This window comes from Lygodium microphyllum, chromosome 2 (genome assembly GCF_053477565.2).
Source record: "Lygodium microphyllum isolate KBCC chromosome 2, Lygodium_microphyllum_v1.1.10, whole genome shotgun sequence".
Classification (NCBI taxonomy): domain Eukaryota; kingdom Viridiplantae; phylum Streptophyta; class Polypodiopsida; order Schizaeales; family Lygodiaceae; genus Lygodium; species Lygodium microphyllum.
This window is the reverse complement of record NC_141136.1, coordinates 109,396,476-109,412,993: the sequence shown is the minus strand read 5'-3', so window position 1 is coordinate 109,412,993 and position 16,518 is coordinate 109,396,476. Positions and strand designations below refer to the sequence as shown.

The following is a 16,518-nucleotide window of genomic DNA, read 5'->3' as shown; positions in this document are numbered from 1 at the left end:
TGGGACGAGCTTTCGGATGGCGATGATCTATAGCTCACCCTTGGATCCCTGGAGCTCACACACCCTTCTTTTTTGGTCACATGATCTGTGTAGACATTTTCTATGTAGTAGTGATATCTTGCCATGATTGTACCAGTCGCTTTCATTATGCGATCATGTATTTATTTCATGTATCAGTGTTATGATTTAAGTACACTTTGTCTTTATTTACACGAGCATTGTACACAATGTAGAAACTATTTTGTATGGCGCAAATAAAGTATATAATGCTATATGTGGTAGGGTAGCTTGCTGCCCTGCCGCCACAAATTTTTTTTCCCTATTACTGTTACTATTAGCGTCGTAAATTTACTCTACGCATCGTAATTTGCGTTGTTATTAGCATCGCAAAGCGTCATTATCAGCATCGTTATTTGCATCAGTATCAGCGTCGTTATTTGCATCGGTATCAACATCGTTATTGGCGACGCCATAGAACAGTCGGTATTAGCGTCGTTATCAACGTCCTTATTTGCGTCGGTATCAGCATCGCATACCGACACAAATAGTGATGCTTATAACGACGCTAATACCAACTGTTCTATGGCGTCGACAATAACGATGCTTTTTGCGACGACAAGGGCAAATTTTTTTATTTACATTTTTCGACGCTTTTAACATCGATATAAGGCGTATATCTTGTAGTAGGGGGGGCATAGAGAGTGGGGACTCATAAATATGTAAGCATATACCATGAGTTCGAAAATAGGGATTTTTAAAATACCATTTTTTACATACAAAGGGTGCTGTATAAATGGATCATTTTTAGATGAATAGAAAAGGGGTATGTTTTATTGTGAAAATATTCACATATAAGGGTATTTTCAGATAGACCTCGAATGCATGTGAGATGGGGAGTTTATATATAGTGAATCCCTTGAGGTTAGTGGTTGTTTTTGTTTCTCATTGAAGTATGAGCCATATGCATATAATTGCTACAAAAGTATAATAAACAATTGGTATATTACTTAGTACTAGAAAATTGTGAAATATAGATTCTTGCAATTGTATTTTTAGAAAGTTGTTTGATATATGAAGCATTATTTATGTACTACTTAAAAGGACAACTAGCCATTTTCGACCACACTTAAAAATTTATTACAAACGTGGACATCAAATGAAGTTGAAAGTCCTAATATTTGCCCCCGTGCTGAACTTGCAAGGTCGTAACTGGGCTTAAATAAACATCTGGTTTGACAATATATAATTCTATGTGCAACTCGTGTCTATTAGGACTTCTTTTTGCCTACTTACGTGCGTCCTCCGATTACTAGCCCGAAGTCTGGCAACGATTACAAAGTTAAACTTTCGAGAAATTGCTGGAGCAATCGTTGTAGTGTGCCGTCGGCGTTTTAGATTTGTTTGACCTTCTCAACCCGGAATTTAAAGGGTTTAATTACTCGTTGTGGGGGCGAGGATGCGCCTCTCATAGCCTGGAAGTCAAGGGAAGTGTCGCACCTCGATGGGTAACCATATATATAAAACATTGCATGTGATAATTAATTGGCTCACCCGCTAAGGTGTCCACAAATGAGTGAGGTGATAATATAAACAGTGAACGGGTGGGGCTGCGGGTGGACGATGCGTCGTTTTTCCTCAGAAAACGAATGCATACGATGTGCAACACGCGTATGAATATAAGAGCTCATGTAGCAGCAGCTGATAGTGACTAGCCTTCAGCCAGGCGGGGCCGCAATCATATGGGTAGAGCGTCATTCGCCTGGACGGGGGCAGGACTGCGTCGACTGTGTGTATATATCAAGTCTTTGTGTATGGTTGCCAACTAGGTTTAATTATACACACTTACACGCACAGGGAGACGGCCTCTCTCTCTGTCTCTCTCGCGCCCGCCCGCTTGCTAGTTGAGTTATTAGCGTAGATCAATCGCTTCCGATAAGTCTCTTTACGAGCGATAGTACAGTAGCTCTACCGCCAATCACGGCTATTCATGATGATACAATATAGTGCCCTGGCTGTAGTTCTTCTAATGATAGTAGTAGCGGTGAATAATGGGAATATGGGTGGCCAGCTCGCTTCGGCAGCCCCTATCCGCGCCCCAGACCTGAGACAATGCCAGATGGCGAAGGACAGCTCCGTGGCAGGACCGGCCGTGACGCTTTTCTTCAACTGCTGCCTGCCGCTGCCGTCCAATGGCCGCGTGGTCGACTTCAGCTTCGCCGGCCAATCAAATAACGGCGCGCGTCGCGTCCGGAGGCCCGCCCACACCGCCAGCGAGGCCGACGTGGCCAGGTACAGAAAGGCGTACGAGCTGATGCGGGCCCTGCCCGCGGACGACCCCCGCAGCCTGGCCGCCCAGGCCAACATCCACTGCGCCTTCTGCAACGGCGCCTACAAGCAGCCTGGCGCCAGCAACAATGTCACCATCGATGTGCACTTCTCGTGGCTGTTCCTGGCATGGCACCGCTGGTACCTCTACTTCCACGAGCGCATCCTAGGGAGCCTCGTCGGGGACCCGGACTTCTCCCTCGTGTTCTGGAACTGGGATAACCAGCTCACCGGCGCAGGCGCCAACGTAATGCCCGCCATGTTCGCTCTCGACACTTCTTCCTCCCTCTACGACCCCAGGCGCAATCCGGTCAATGCGCCACCGGCTCTCGTCCGGCTCAACGCCCTCTCTAACACCACCAACAACTCGCTCATCGTGCAGGAGAATCTCAATGCGATGTACCAGGCTGTGGTGACGGCGTACACACCGACTCTTTTCGTCGGGGGAGCCTATAGGTACGAATTATTTAGTACTCCTTTCAGAACCGTGCATGAGCTCACATGCCTCGTGGAGGAAGGAATTGCTCCTAGTTAAGTGTCAACTCATTTAGATGAGGCCAGGGTCCTTTGTTTGAGCCGAGTAGAGACTTGACTTGGACAAGGTAAAATCTAGGCGGTGTGTTGGGCAGGGTCTTCGCACACGTTGGCTTTCTTGGAGCGCTCTGCCCATAGACCGGTTTCGTTAGCCCATTTGCATTTGATGTCGCATACATTGGCTTACTTCTTCAACTTTCCATTAGACGACAAAGTTACAAGAAGGAAAAATAGCGCTCATGTTAGCCCATTTGCATTTGATGTCGCATACATTGGCTTAGTTCTTCAACTTTCCATTAGATGACAAAGTCAGAAGAAGGAAAAATAGTGCTCATGTTAGAGAAACAAGTTTGGTTAATAAACTAGTTTATTCCCTTTTGACCGATGTTAAGAGGCCTTGTAGCGTGCCTAACGCTAATTTGTTCAAAAAGTTTGTATAAGAAGAAAAAAGGACCACCATCACCTCATCACTCAAGGCATGGCCTTTCAATAAACCACTTCTCAATGTTGGATTTGAATTAACAAACTTTTAGATGAAAGGCAAATGTGTTCCCATTTTGCAAGACTCCAATACCCATTGGATATTAGGTACAAAGCAACTTTGCTTCAAAATAAAGAACATACACATCAAGTGTGAAAAGTTGAAAGACCCATGAATTTTCAATGCTCCTACAAATGCGATCCATAGATAGTTTCCAAAATGGGGCTACCATGCTCTTCTCAGTCCAACTAGTTGATTGATAACTCAACTTCAAATTTTAAAAGGTTCTTAAAAAGAAAAAGGATGTGAGAGCAACTTCACATGAGCTAAAATGTTCAGCTGTCTCGAGGAAAATGCGTTGAGTAAATGAGGATATATATCTTTCCATGCACAACTGCATTTGTTGAAAATATTCATGCAACCTACTTGAATCTCCATTCTAGAGGGCCCTCAAATTGGCTCATTAAAGTCAATGAGTCCTCCGCTATGCTTTTCAGAAACTATTAGTAGCCTTTGATAGATCATTGCTTCTAGTAAGTTTACAATTTGTCAGCCTTCAAAACTACACATCTTGAGGTCCCATCTTTTCACCCATCATTAAAAATTATGCATAGTTAACTGAATAGGCACAAAAATATTCAAATGTGAATATAAAGCATAGCAAGTCTAGAGATCCATATTCAATCCTGCTTAATTGAGAATGGCGTTTGCAACTCATGTGAACCTCCTTAGTAGTGTTGGCCTTAACATTTGAGTGTGTGGCCCCAACATGGTAATCAAACACACTAGTATTATACATGTGCTTAAGTGCAACAAAATAATGGATTTACTTTATACTTTATTTGGAAATGTTGGAAAAAGGAAGGGTCCTTGGTGAAGGCAAGTCAATGTTACTTACAAGTACATGCCCTTTTTTGTAATGTGTGTTATACTAATAAAATATGTAAATAATTTCAGCATGAAACTAATGCAACAAGGCACCTAAGCCATATCACTCAGTTTCTTGTGAAACAACTTGCAGATCCAATGCTTGGTTCTTAAGGCCCTTAGCATGGCTAAGCACTCAAGCCTTCGCTGCCCTAGTAAATCATTGGTTTGGTGGCATCACTGTTACCAAGAATGAAGTTATTTTTCCTATTCCATATAAACCTAATTGTCACTTTGCTGACATTAGATTGATAAGCTTCGAACTACTATCATCTAAAGCAGAGTGATCATAAAAAAGGGCTACCACAATACTGAAATTATCAATCAAATTGGCATTCTTCTACTATCTCTTGATTGTTCTCTAGACTAGGAGACAAATGCATCTCTATCTCCTCAACTGTATCACTAAAGGGGCAAAAGGGGAATACCATGGTCTTCTTTGCACTATGAGCTCGTAAGGGAATTTTCTTCAGTGTTAGATGCCACCTCGTCACATTCGACGTGTAGGAGGGCGTGAAGCCCCAAACTCTTTTTACTCTCTCTTCCAAGTATAGGCCTTCGCCATTCGGCACTCGTTTCTCCACTTCCTTAGTAGGTTCAAAATGATAGCTAGAGAGGGGGGATTGCAGATCACGAAGAGTCTTGCAATAGATGAGCTGCTTCCCTACTGCGCTACTGAGGTCCTTTAAGACCGAATCATCCTTCCTCACTAGCGACGTTGGCCAGTCCTCCTTCATGTGATGTAGTACGAATGTGATGAAGATTGCATGAGAGAGAGATTGCAATCTTCTAGCTATCTTGGCGTCTCTATGAATCGGAGCTTGGGATGGATTGTAGGCAAATGGCGAAAGCCAAACACTCTTGCTAAGAGCATAGTCGCCTTCCCTCGTACCTCTGGACTTCCAGTCTGCATCGGTAAGGATCTGTTGCCAACTGGCAACTAGCGGCTGGGGCAACGTCAAATTGAGGAATCCTAATTTTCACAAGTACATGCACTTGGTAGGGCCCATATGGACGGACATCTATCCATAGCCATCAACGTATATCGGGCCTTCACTTAGTTATGTATTTGCTTGCAACAGAGTACATGCCTTGCTTCTTATATGCCTCCGGCCTTAATTAATAGTACTTAAAGAGATCTGGACTTAGTGATTTTGTTAACTTATTTTGTTATAACGTTCAATGTAGGACCGGCACGGACGACTCCAACTTCACCGTCATAAACGCCCCCTTGGGCGGGCACATCGAGAACGGGATACACAATGCCGTGCATTTCTGGACGGGAGACCCCAACCTGGAGCTCGTGCAGGACATGGGGGCCTTCAGCACGGCAGCCCGCGACCCCATCTTCTACGCGCACCACAGTAACGTGGATCGGCTGTGGGAGGTGTGGCGCTCCATCCCGGGCGGCACCCGCCAGCCTCCGAGTGACCCCGACTTCCTGGATGCCCAGTTTGTGTTCTACGACGAGGAGGCCCGGCTGGTGCTTGTGACGGTCCGGGACGCATTGGACACTCGGAAGCTAGGTACGCAAGAACATGGGAATTATAATGGGAATTAGTGGAAGGTATTATAAATGGGAATTTAATTTGTCCACTTTTAGGTATCACTTACCAGCACGTAAGCGCAGGCGATGACCTGTGGCTTGACTTCAATCCTCAGCCTTCCTCAACTGGCAACTTAGCTTCCCTTGCCGCAGCCATGGGCGTGCAGGAGGTTGGTCCAGCGTCGACAGACAATACCCAAACCATTGATCTAGGTCGGAGGCTCACTGCCCTCGTAAGGCTCCCTCATGCGAACAATCATCAGAACCAATCACAGCTTGACGAAGTGCTAGTCATACAAGGCGTGGAGCTCGTTAGAGACCGTTTCGTGCAGCTGCTTGTCTTCCTCAACTTGCCCGATGCCGACCGCAACACTCCCATCTCCGGTGCAGAGTTCGTCGGCAGCTTCAATGTGGTGCCTCGGTTCGATCACAGGCGCCTGTTTACCAATGTCCGGCTCGAAATTGGTGATAACCTCAGACGCATCGGCATCCAGAATGACTCCCTTGTTGTCATCACCGTTGTCGTCAAGACGCAGACCCGCTACTCTAATGTCGACGTTAAAATGAGGGGGATGGAGATCATTTACGAATAAGCAAGCGCTTGCCACATTAAAAGAGTTCTATTTTCTTTCTCTTTTAGATGTGCTAGATGCAATGAATTGGATGGAAAACTACAAATTATTACAAGTAGAGGGTAGACTTCAAAGGCTTCTAATAATGAAGGAATTATCGGATAACAGGCCAACAAAATTCTCATAGCAATGTACAAAAACTGTAAAATGGTTTGGATGTATGCATATTTATGAATGTCGAGTGACAAATAATAAACACTATGCACGTGGGCATTGTAAGTATACAAATAATGCATTATAATTGGAGACATATTGTAAGGATGTAGAACAACTTAACTAAGGTTAAGTAATATCAAGAAACACTAATGTTATGTAAAGGGAAAAGGGAAAGATAATAACGATATTTTTGAACTAGGAGTGTGAGTTCTAAGTGCTCTCTCTCTCTCTCTCTCTCTCTCTCTCTCTCTCTCTCTCTCTCTCTCTCTCTCTCATCTTCAGTCTAATCAATTAGGGTGCTACAAATGGGTGGAGATGATGTAGTGATTCACACTCAATCTAGTCGGTTCACACTCATTGCATAATGATGAACTTATGTACTACTAACTAGAAACCTCTGAATACATCAAACAAATGATGCATGTTGTAAGTTCTATGCTCCGTCAAATGAATACCACTAATCATATGCTGTTAGCTTTCTTGGAGCAAGAGCAACAACACAAACTAGATATATCAAATCCAAGAGTCTATCCACAATCATTCACAGCATTACAATTAGAAGATGTAATCTCTTGGCTTGATCATTTCGATAATGTGGCCAAATATCATAAGTGAATGGATGAGCAAAAAACAAATGATATTCACACTCTTCTTGAAGGATTGGCTACAACATGGTATATATAGCAATCTCAATGCATCAAAACAAACTCGACAATGTTAAAACAAACATTAGTAAGACATTTTGCAAATCAAAACATCACACTATCAACACTAAAACAATTAAAGAGATACCAAATAATCACGAGGGGGGCTAACCTGACCATGTCAAAATCAATGAAATTATTCTTCTTGTGGCCATGCCAACGTCCTGACATAACAAGATAGGCACAAGATCAATGACCTCAAACATTACATGAAGTCATATACATAGTTGAAAGGATCAAAGAAGCAATTATAGAGGATGTTGATGTAGCAAATATAAGAGGAAAGACAAAGGTAGCCATGGAAGGCCCTACTCCAATGGACATAGATGTCCAAAACTCACTAGTAGATCACAAGAGGTCACTACCAATTCATGCTTCACAAGAAAGGTCTAAATGTTTTTATTGCAATAAATATGGTCATGTCAAGAAATATTCCAATAGATTGAAGGCTAAACAATCACAAGTGCAAAATGTACAATTAACTAAAGATGTTGCAACCACATTAGCAAATGTGTAGAAAGACATTTGAGTAAGTGGCTACTGCTACTGAGGCAAAGCCATTCACGGGTTCAAGCCTCAAGTGTAGACAATGAAAACATATTAGAGGCACTAATTATAGCTAGCATAGGGATGGCCACAACTACTACATTGCTAGATTCAAGAGCATCATTTACCTTAATTAGGAAAACCTTAGCATCAATTAAAACTCTAGACCTAAGAAGCACATCCCATATTAGTACTCTTTGGTGATACACAATATCTATATCTCACACACTCACACAATCAATAATACCCTTACTATTAGCAAACCAAACACTATCATCCAACATATATACTATCACATTAGTTGTTTCCTATCACGTTAGGTTGTGATTGGCTTAGGCAACATCAAGCCATATTAAATTTTAGGGAAGAAGTCATAAAACTACTCAATTCAACACCCATACCATTCATCACACTTCCACACACTCTACATTTTCAAGAGGTTCAAATGTGTGAAGTGCCAAACTAACAAAGGCTAGAAGACATCCGGAGTTTGTTGAACAAGTTTTCAATGATTTTATTAAATACAGACAAGCAATGGCAATAAATGCAATGATATATTTCAAAATACCCACATATTCAATACTTCGAATGAAAATGGCAATGAGAATAAGATCACCATGGGAAGTCTAAATAATAAATGAAGCAGTGAAAGAAATGCTAAAAAAAGGAATAATTAAACCATCAAAGAGTCCATGGGTAGCTAAACCACACTTAGTGTTATAGAATCTGAGATACACACTCGACTTTCTTATATATTTAAAATATATATGGGGAATATTATGTTGGCACAGAGGGAGAATAGAAGAGAGAAAAGAAATATCTAGAGAGGGAGGTAGAGAAATTGGCAACACACTAGGGACTAGAAGATGGGCCAGTCCCCCCCCTTGTGGAGTTATATTATTCACAAGAAGCAAGCTTCTCTGTTACACATAAGCCAGTTCTTACTTGTAGATCTTGAAAACAAGATCACGGTTGCTTGCAAGGTATACAACAGGCTAACACTTGCACAACTTGGAAGTTGGTACCTTTTAATCCTTCTTGAGTATCCTTCTCTTCTACACAATATATGTAAGGCTCTCCTCTTGGCGCTTCATTTCAGCAGAGCTTTCGGAGCACTTGCACCTTCTCTTCTCCTCTTGGAACTTGATTTCAGCAAAGCTTCCGTAGCACTTGCACCTTCTCTTCTCCTCTTGGATACATACAAAGTGATGCTTTCTTCCACCTCTCTCTTACACCCAAGGAGAGCCTCCTCTTTTATAGGCTTTCAAGAGCTTCTCTTCTTGGAGAGAGAGTTGAGTTGATATTCATGCAAGATGTGGTTGTTTCACTCTGCAGCACTAATCACGAGATATCTCTTTGTGTGTTGTTTGGATGAAAAAACGTCCAACATAAAAGTTGTAGATCTCGCTGTTTCTGATAACCCTAGCAGCCCATTTTTAGAGATCGTTTCTCTATTGCGAGATATTTTAAAAATGGATTTTTCAAAAAATAGCTTTTTAAACTGTACTCTTAACTTGTGGTCCATGCAACCACCTTGAGTCATAGATAAGGAGAGTTCATTAGATTGCCTTGGGTCTCAACCTGAAGATTGAATTCCACACAAAATCTGTGTCATTTTAGACCTTTGAAAGAGAAAATCACTTCTCTCCTCACTTCCAGAGGATCATGTCTCTCGTCTTTCTGAGTGAGAGAATTCCCTCTCTCGTCTTTCTTAATGAAAGAAAATACCTTAAACCTTGACTTGTAGGGGAGAGGATGACCCCAAATGAATGCAATGCTCATTACACACAAGTAAACATTCCCAGGCATCACTGGATGCACAGATAAATACATATACACAATGCTAATGCACTTCCTCTTCTTAGAACTCAATCCATCTTCATTTATATGTAATTCCTTGGTTCTTGTGTACACTCGTACACTTAGCAGACACTTCTTTCCCCCTTCATAACTTGTACTGCTTGTACCAGATATCCTCGTCATAGTGCTCTGATCACCCCATTAAGTGATGCACTAGTAATACTGGTCTCTAAATGGTCTCATGGCCATGCTAGATCATCATCAACACTTAAAGAAAAGCGAGTCATTAATTTATTGACATGAATGCACTAGGAATACTTGTCTCTAAATGGTCTCATGGCCATGCTAGATCATCATCAACACTTAAAGAAAAAGGAGTCATTAATTTATTGACATGAATTTATTAAATAGAGAATGCGTAATAAGCAATTAATTTAGTGACATTCCTTTGGCTTCTAAGCAGTCAACCTCAACTATAGAGGGGATACATAGTCCTTAAGAAGATCTGGAAAGTCTTGTAGTCCTCTCTCAGTCATAAACTAAGTGTCCAATGGGGGATAATTCTTAAACTTAACCAGATACTTCCGTAATACCTTACCTAACCTTAGAGTATTATCTTGACGGTGTAAAATTCTTTCAAGCACAAGGAACTCTTCTGTTTCTTCTATATCAGGTAAATCTTCCTTGATTGGTTCCATTGGAGTTTCTCCAATATAGGGATGTCGCAAATTTATATGGAAAGAATTATGAATGTTCCAATGACTTGGTATATTCAAACAAAAAGTCATATCGTTTATCTTATAACATCATATTGGGGAATATGAGAATTTTCCATAAGTTTGGGACACGTAGTCAAATCTTTCGATTTGTCATAACTTGAATACTATAACTCCAAATTGAGTGCTCTATAGCTTAATAGATTTCATTTTTCAAGCACTTTCCAATGATAGGTCACATCATATGGTTTTGAGAAACTTATGGGATGTTATCCGGGTGCCACTTTTTTAGTATTCAAAAAATGGGAATTGAGAGATTCCCAAACTCACTAATATTGTGTTTTATTTGTGATCTTGAAAGGGCCATAATAGCGATTAGAAAGCTTAACCACTTTGCCCTTTTGACCTTTCTGCTTCTTCAAGTAAGCCTTCTCAAACTTAAGAAGAACATACTGTCCCAACTTGAGATCTAACTTACGACGATGCTTATCTACTTCGCGCTTATGCTTCTCTTGTGTCCTCTGGATAGTAGCTTTTACTTGAGTAAAAGTTGTATTAATGTCTCTAACAAACTCATCTGCTGCAAAGATCTTATCCTTCGTAAGAAGAATGGGTGGTAAATGAGGCTTACCATAGCTTATCTCGAAGGGTGCCTTACCAATACTAGAGTGTACCGTATTATTGTATGCAAACTCTACGAATGGCAAATACTTTTCCCATTCTCTTTGATTATCAGAGACATAGGATTTCAAAAGGTCCAAAACAGTAAAATTAGCACTTTCACTCTGCCCATTCGTTTGAGGATGATAAGAGGATAAAAATTTTAACTTTGTCCCAAGGTTCTCGAAGAGAGCTTGCCAAAAGAGGTTGGTCATGCAGGGATCTCGATCACTTATAATGGACTTAGGTATGCCATGATGCTTGAAAATATGAGCAATATATAGCTTAGCCATATGATCAGCTTTGATTATCTTTTGCACAAGTATCAAGTGAGTTTTCTTACTGAATCTATCAATGATAGTCCAAATTGTATCATTACCTGCTTATGTGCGAGAAAGCTCCATGGCTATACTTTCCCAAGGCTCATTGGGAATAGGTAATGGCTTCAGGAGACCAGGTGGTTTATGCCTATCATACTTTACTTTTTGGCATATCTTGCACTCGCGGACATATCTTTCAATGTCAACTCTAAGAGTGGGCCAAAAGAAATATCTTTCCAATGCTTGAGTAGTGGGTAGAATACCCCTATGTCCAACATATGGAGATGCATGTGCTTCATCCATTACCTTGTGTCGCAATGCTAATGCTACAAAAATTGCTTGATGATGATACAAATAACCATCTCGAATCGAGTAAGGTGTAATTGACTGACCTGAGTTAAGCTAATCCCATATGGTTGAGAAGTCCAAATCAGTTGCATGTATTTTGGGTAAATCCATGAACTCGTTATGGTAAATAGTTGTGATTGCATTCACTCAAGGTCGCCATGATAGAGCATCTGCTATCACATTCTTAGTTCTAGATGTGTGAAGGATTTGAAAATGAAACATAGATAGAAATTTTCCCAACGCATCTGTTTCTATGAGAGCTTCTTCTGAGTGAGGAAGTATCTTAAACTTTGGTGATCTGTTTTAATAAAAAAAATGCACCAAGTAAATAGTGTTTCCATACTTGAAGAGCATGCACCACCACCATAAGCTCTTTCTCATATACTGGAGCATGTGGCTCATGGTCCTTGAGGCGTCGGCTCTCAAATGCTATTGCATGATGCTCTTGGTTAAGCACAGCTCCAATGCAATCCCCAGAAGTATCGTAGTGAACTTCAAAAGGTTTTTGAAGATCCGGAATTATGAGAACTAGTTCTTGAGTCACAAGAAACTTAATTCTTTCAAAGGCTTGTAGTTGCCTTGATCCCTAACAAAAAGGCATTCGCTTCTTAGTAAGGTCATGTAGAGGAGATACAACACACGCAAAACCTTGTATGAACCTCCTATAGTATGAACATAGGCCCAAGCAACTTCTAACTTCATGTACAGAAGTAGGTGTAGACCATTCAACAATGGCTTGAATGTTCTCAAGATCCATTCTCACCAAATTTTGAGAAACAATATTGCCTAAATAATGAATTTTCGAAAGGAAAAATTCACTCTTCTTAGCATTGACATGTAATCTATGCTTGTGAAGCTCTTGAAAAACAATAGATATATGTTTTCTATGCTCTTTTTCAAACCGTGAAAATATTAGAATGTCATCAAAGAAGACACTTGTGAACTTTGAGTGAGGTCTGAAAATTCTCTCCATCATTCTATTGAATGTGGCGGGTGCATTAGTTGAATCAAATGGCATGACTAAGAACTTGTATAGTCCAAATGTCATACAAAAAGCTATCTTATGAACATCTTCAGGTGCTATCCGTATCTGGTGATAGCCGCTCTTGAGACCAATGCCACTAAAGTTACTAGCCCCTTGCAACTTATCCAAGATATCATCCATCCTTGGGATAGGAAAAAGATTCTTGATTGTGATCTTGGTCAAAGATCTATAGTCTGTGTACATACTGAAAGAACCGTCTTTCTTTTGAACAAGTAAGACTAGAGAGTAGTATGCAGAAGAGATAGGTTGAACTAACCCTTTTTCTAACAATTCATTTACTTGTGTCAGGATCTCCTCTTGCTGACTTGCACTTACTTGATAAGGCGGTTGGTTAGGTGGTGAGCTGCCTGGGATAAGATCAATTGTGTGATCTTCCGGGCGCTTAGGAGGTAACTCTCCTAGGAGTGAATCACTAAAACAATCTTCATATTGTTTAACAAAATCATGTCTAGCTTCATCGATTAAAGAGAGGGGTTCTTTTAAAGTCTAAGACTTAGAAGCATTAGTTGGTAATTTGTGTTCATTAGAGACACCAAGTGCCCTTGAATCATTAGTTTCTTTTGACTCTCTCACAAAAATCATGTACGTAGAAATAGCTTTCTTCATTTCTTTAGAAATACTAACATGCCTAACCATTGGCATAGTCCAATCTCCAGCACCAACAATGCATACTATATTCCGACCCTTGAATTGAAATGGTCTTCTTAACAAAATTAAGAAGAGGTCTAATCTTGTAATGCCAAGGCATGCCTAAGATAACATCATAGTTACTTATGGGGGCAAGTAGAAAAGATTATTGGTCGCGGTAATCCCCAATTCTAAGATTCAACTTCCCTTGAGTAGGAGTAGAATTGGTTGTAAGTCCTTCAAATGCCGAACCTGATCCAATTGGTATTCTCAATCGATCCAGTGGAATTTGTAGCCTTTCAACAGTATCTACTGACACTAAATTATCTCTGGACCTTGGATCAAAGAGTATCAAAACTCGTTGATTGTTGAGTGTCCCCCAACCCTTTAAGAGTTGTCTTTTCTGCTCATTTGAATGAGTGTTAGCTTGCACATCCGGAACAAGATTTGAGGATGGAGAAGGAGGATCTTTAACCACATTTGCTTCCTTCCTTTTGTGAGGACAATCAGGCTTCATATGCCCTAACTCACCACAAAGAGACCACCTTTCTTCCACTTTATACTTTTGTATCTCAGAGGGTGAGAGATACTTGCACTTCTTCTTGTTACCCTCTGGCTTTGAATATTGGTCATGGGTAAAGGTAGGTCTTCTCCAATTAGTCCTGTCTCTTGGTTGATCATAGAGCTACTCTTATCTAGCTCTATAAGAACTCATCTTCAACTTTCGAGATGTACCAGGTATATGCAAACTTTCAGCTATAATGGCAGACTCCATCATGCAAGATAAGGTTTCATGTGTATACACCTTCATGGTTCTGTGTAAATGAGGGAGTAGGCCAGCTTCAAACTTCCTTTTCTTCTCTTTATCGCTGATCTCCATGAAAGGAGTAACCTTGAGAAAAGTAGACCAAAACTTGTCCACATAACTAGTGACCTTTTCATGCTCTTTTTGGCCTAGCCAATCCCACTCCTTCTTGACATCATTCTCAAAATCAAGAAACAAGAACTAAGCATAAAAATTCTTCTTGAACTTTTCCCAAGTCATAGGTTTTCTCCCTCCAAAATGAGAGTCAACCACCAATTGCTAGTGGTGTCTTTCAAGTGCATGCCTGCATGCCTTAGCTTGAACTTTTCTAAGAAATTACCCTTAGAAAAAGTAACTTCAAATTTCTTGACAAAGGTTAATGCCTTAGCAGGATCTCTCTTACCGAGTAAGAGTCAAACTTTATGTCCTTATCACCAGACTTGAAAGTCTTAGTCTTCTTAAGCTTGCTCCTCTTATGGTCCCTCTTTGTCCGTTTGCGGATTGCACAAGACTTAGAAACAAGAGAGTAGAAAGTAGAAGATGAGGAGGAGGAGGAGGAGGAACTTGAGTAATCAGGGGAGTAGTTGGTTACTGAGGGAGATTACTCCCTTCTTATCCACCCCACTCAAGGTGAGGTCTTTTTACTCTTCTTGACCCGAGAATCCTTCTTCCTTCTAGGAAGCTTCTTAGCAATTGGATGCTTTGCATCTTCACCATCAATTGGTACAATGGTATTTCCTCCAGTATCACCATCTTTTGGAGGATTTGGTCGTTCATTAGTAGCTTCTTCCCTTTTCCTTAAGCTTTCAATCAATTGACGTACTTCAGGAATCTTCAACAAGCTACGATACTCTGTCAATTGAGCCTATAATTGCTCACTTATAGGTGCTTTATCAGTTGTCATCTTTACCTTCTTCTTGCAAGGATTGCCTTTACTTTGAGAAAAGCAAAGAGACGTGCTCTAATACCATTGTTATAGAATCCGAGATACACGCTCGACTTTCTTATATACTTAAAATATATATGGCGAATATTATGTTGGCACAGAGGGAGAATAGATAAGAGAAAAGAAAGATGTAGAGAGAGAGGTAGAGAAATTTGCAACACACTAGGGACTGGAAGATGGGCTAGTCCCTCCCCTTGTGGAGTTATGTTATTGACAAGGAGCAAGCTCCTCCGTTACACATAAGACAGTTCTTACTTGTAGATCTTGGAAATAGGATCACGGTTCCTTGCATGGTATACAACGGGCTAACACTTGCACAACTTGGAAGTTGGCACATTTTGATCCTTCTTGAGTCTTCTTCTCTCCTACACAATATGTGTAGGGCTCTCCTCTTGGCGCTTCATTTTAGCAGAGCTTCCGCAGCACTTGCACCTTCTCTTCTCCTCTTGGAACTTGATTTCAATAGAGCTTCCGCAGCACTTGATTTCAGTAGTGTTAACCCCAACACGAAGAAAAGGAAAATGAAATAAAAAAGACGTAGGGCAAAGGCGAAAAAAAGGTAGCCCGACTGAAGAAAGAAGAGGAGAAAATGCCAAAAGCACAAGGGAAACCTTAAAAAGTCCAAGGCAAATGCAAAAGGGAAAATGTACATTTTAAAATACAAAGGCGCACCCTGAAATCTTGTAAAAAAGTGCCAAGCGGTGAAAAATCTGGAAAGCTAAAACAGAAGACAAAGACAAAGGCCAAGGCAAAGAGAAACGGAAGACAAAGGCGCACAAGGAAAAGCACAAGTCAAAACTTTTGTAAAAGAGCGCAAGCGCATCATGGTTTAATTCAAGGAGCGCCGGGCTCTCACCCGTGCAATTTGTAAATGTAGACGGGCAGGGAAAAGGAAGCTAGGAAGATAGAAGGACAATGGGAAAAAGAGCCTAGGCTACGGCCGGCCATGTAAAAAAGGGGAAAATGGGAGAACCGCCCAAAAAGGGATTTAGGGTTTTGTATATAAAGTTGAAAAGTGAATGAGAAGCTCATTCTTGTGTATGGCAAAAAGTGGCTCTCTTCTTCTTCTTCTTCTTGTTCTTGCTTGCTTGAGCTAGTGCTTGAGACAGGGAGTGTGAGAGTGTGAGGGAGTGAGTGTGTGAGGGTGAGGGACCGTGGGGTGTAGAAGCTCTCCATCTTCTCCTCTCTTCTTCTTTCCTCTTCCCTTCTCTTCTCTTGCTTGTGGTGATGGAGCTTGGAGCGTGGAGCTTAAGGATGGAGCTTGCTTGAAGCTTACACTTGGATCATGGAGCTACCAGAGTGCGCGGGAAAGGAGGTAACTCGAACGGCATGGAGGTAAGCTCACTACACCCGTAGATATGAATGGCACGTCGGCTATGTGAGAGGTAGCCATTAGTGCT

At 41.1% G+C, this 16,518-nt stretch overlaps 1 protein-coding gene across 1 annotated transcript; it reads left to right on the top strand.

The window, feature by feature from the left end:
- The first annotated feature begins 1,838 nt into the window (after positions 1-1,838).
- Positions 1,839-6,766, top strand: LOC148040172 (polyphenol oxidase I, chloroplastic-like). Its single transcript, XM_087666127.1, has 3 exons — positions 1,839-2,781; positions 5,456-5,793; positions 5,871-6,766. The coding sequence occupies exons 1-3, from the start codon at positions 1,988-1,990 to the stop codon at positions 6,404-6,406; spliced, it is 1,668 nt and encodes a 555-aa protein (XP_087522253.1). The 5' UTR covers positions 1,839-1,987; the 3' UTR covers positions 6,407-6,766.
- Positions 6,767-16,518: the final 9,752 nt, after the last annotated feature.

Coding starts and splice junctions, on each gene's coding strand:
- LOC148040172 (XM_087666127.1), top strand. CDS start 1,988: ATGATGATACAATATAGTGCCCTGGCTGTAGTTCTTCTAATGATAGTA. Junction 2,782..5,455: donor TTCGTCGGGGGAGCCTATAG/GTACGAATTATT, acceptor CGTTCAATGTAG/GACCGGCACGGACGACTCCA. Junction 5,794..5,870: donor ATTGGACACTCGGAAGCTAG/GTACGCAAGAAC, acceptor GTCCACTTTTAG/GTATCACTTACCAGCACGTA.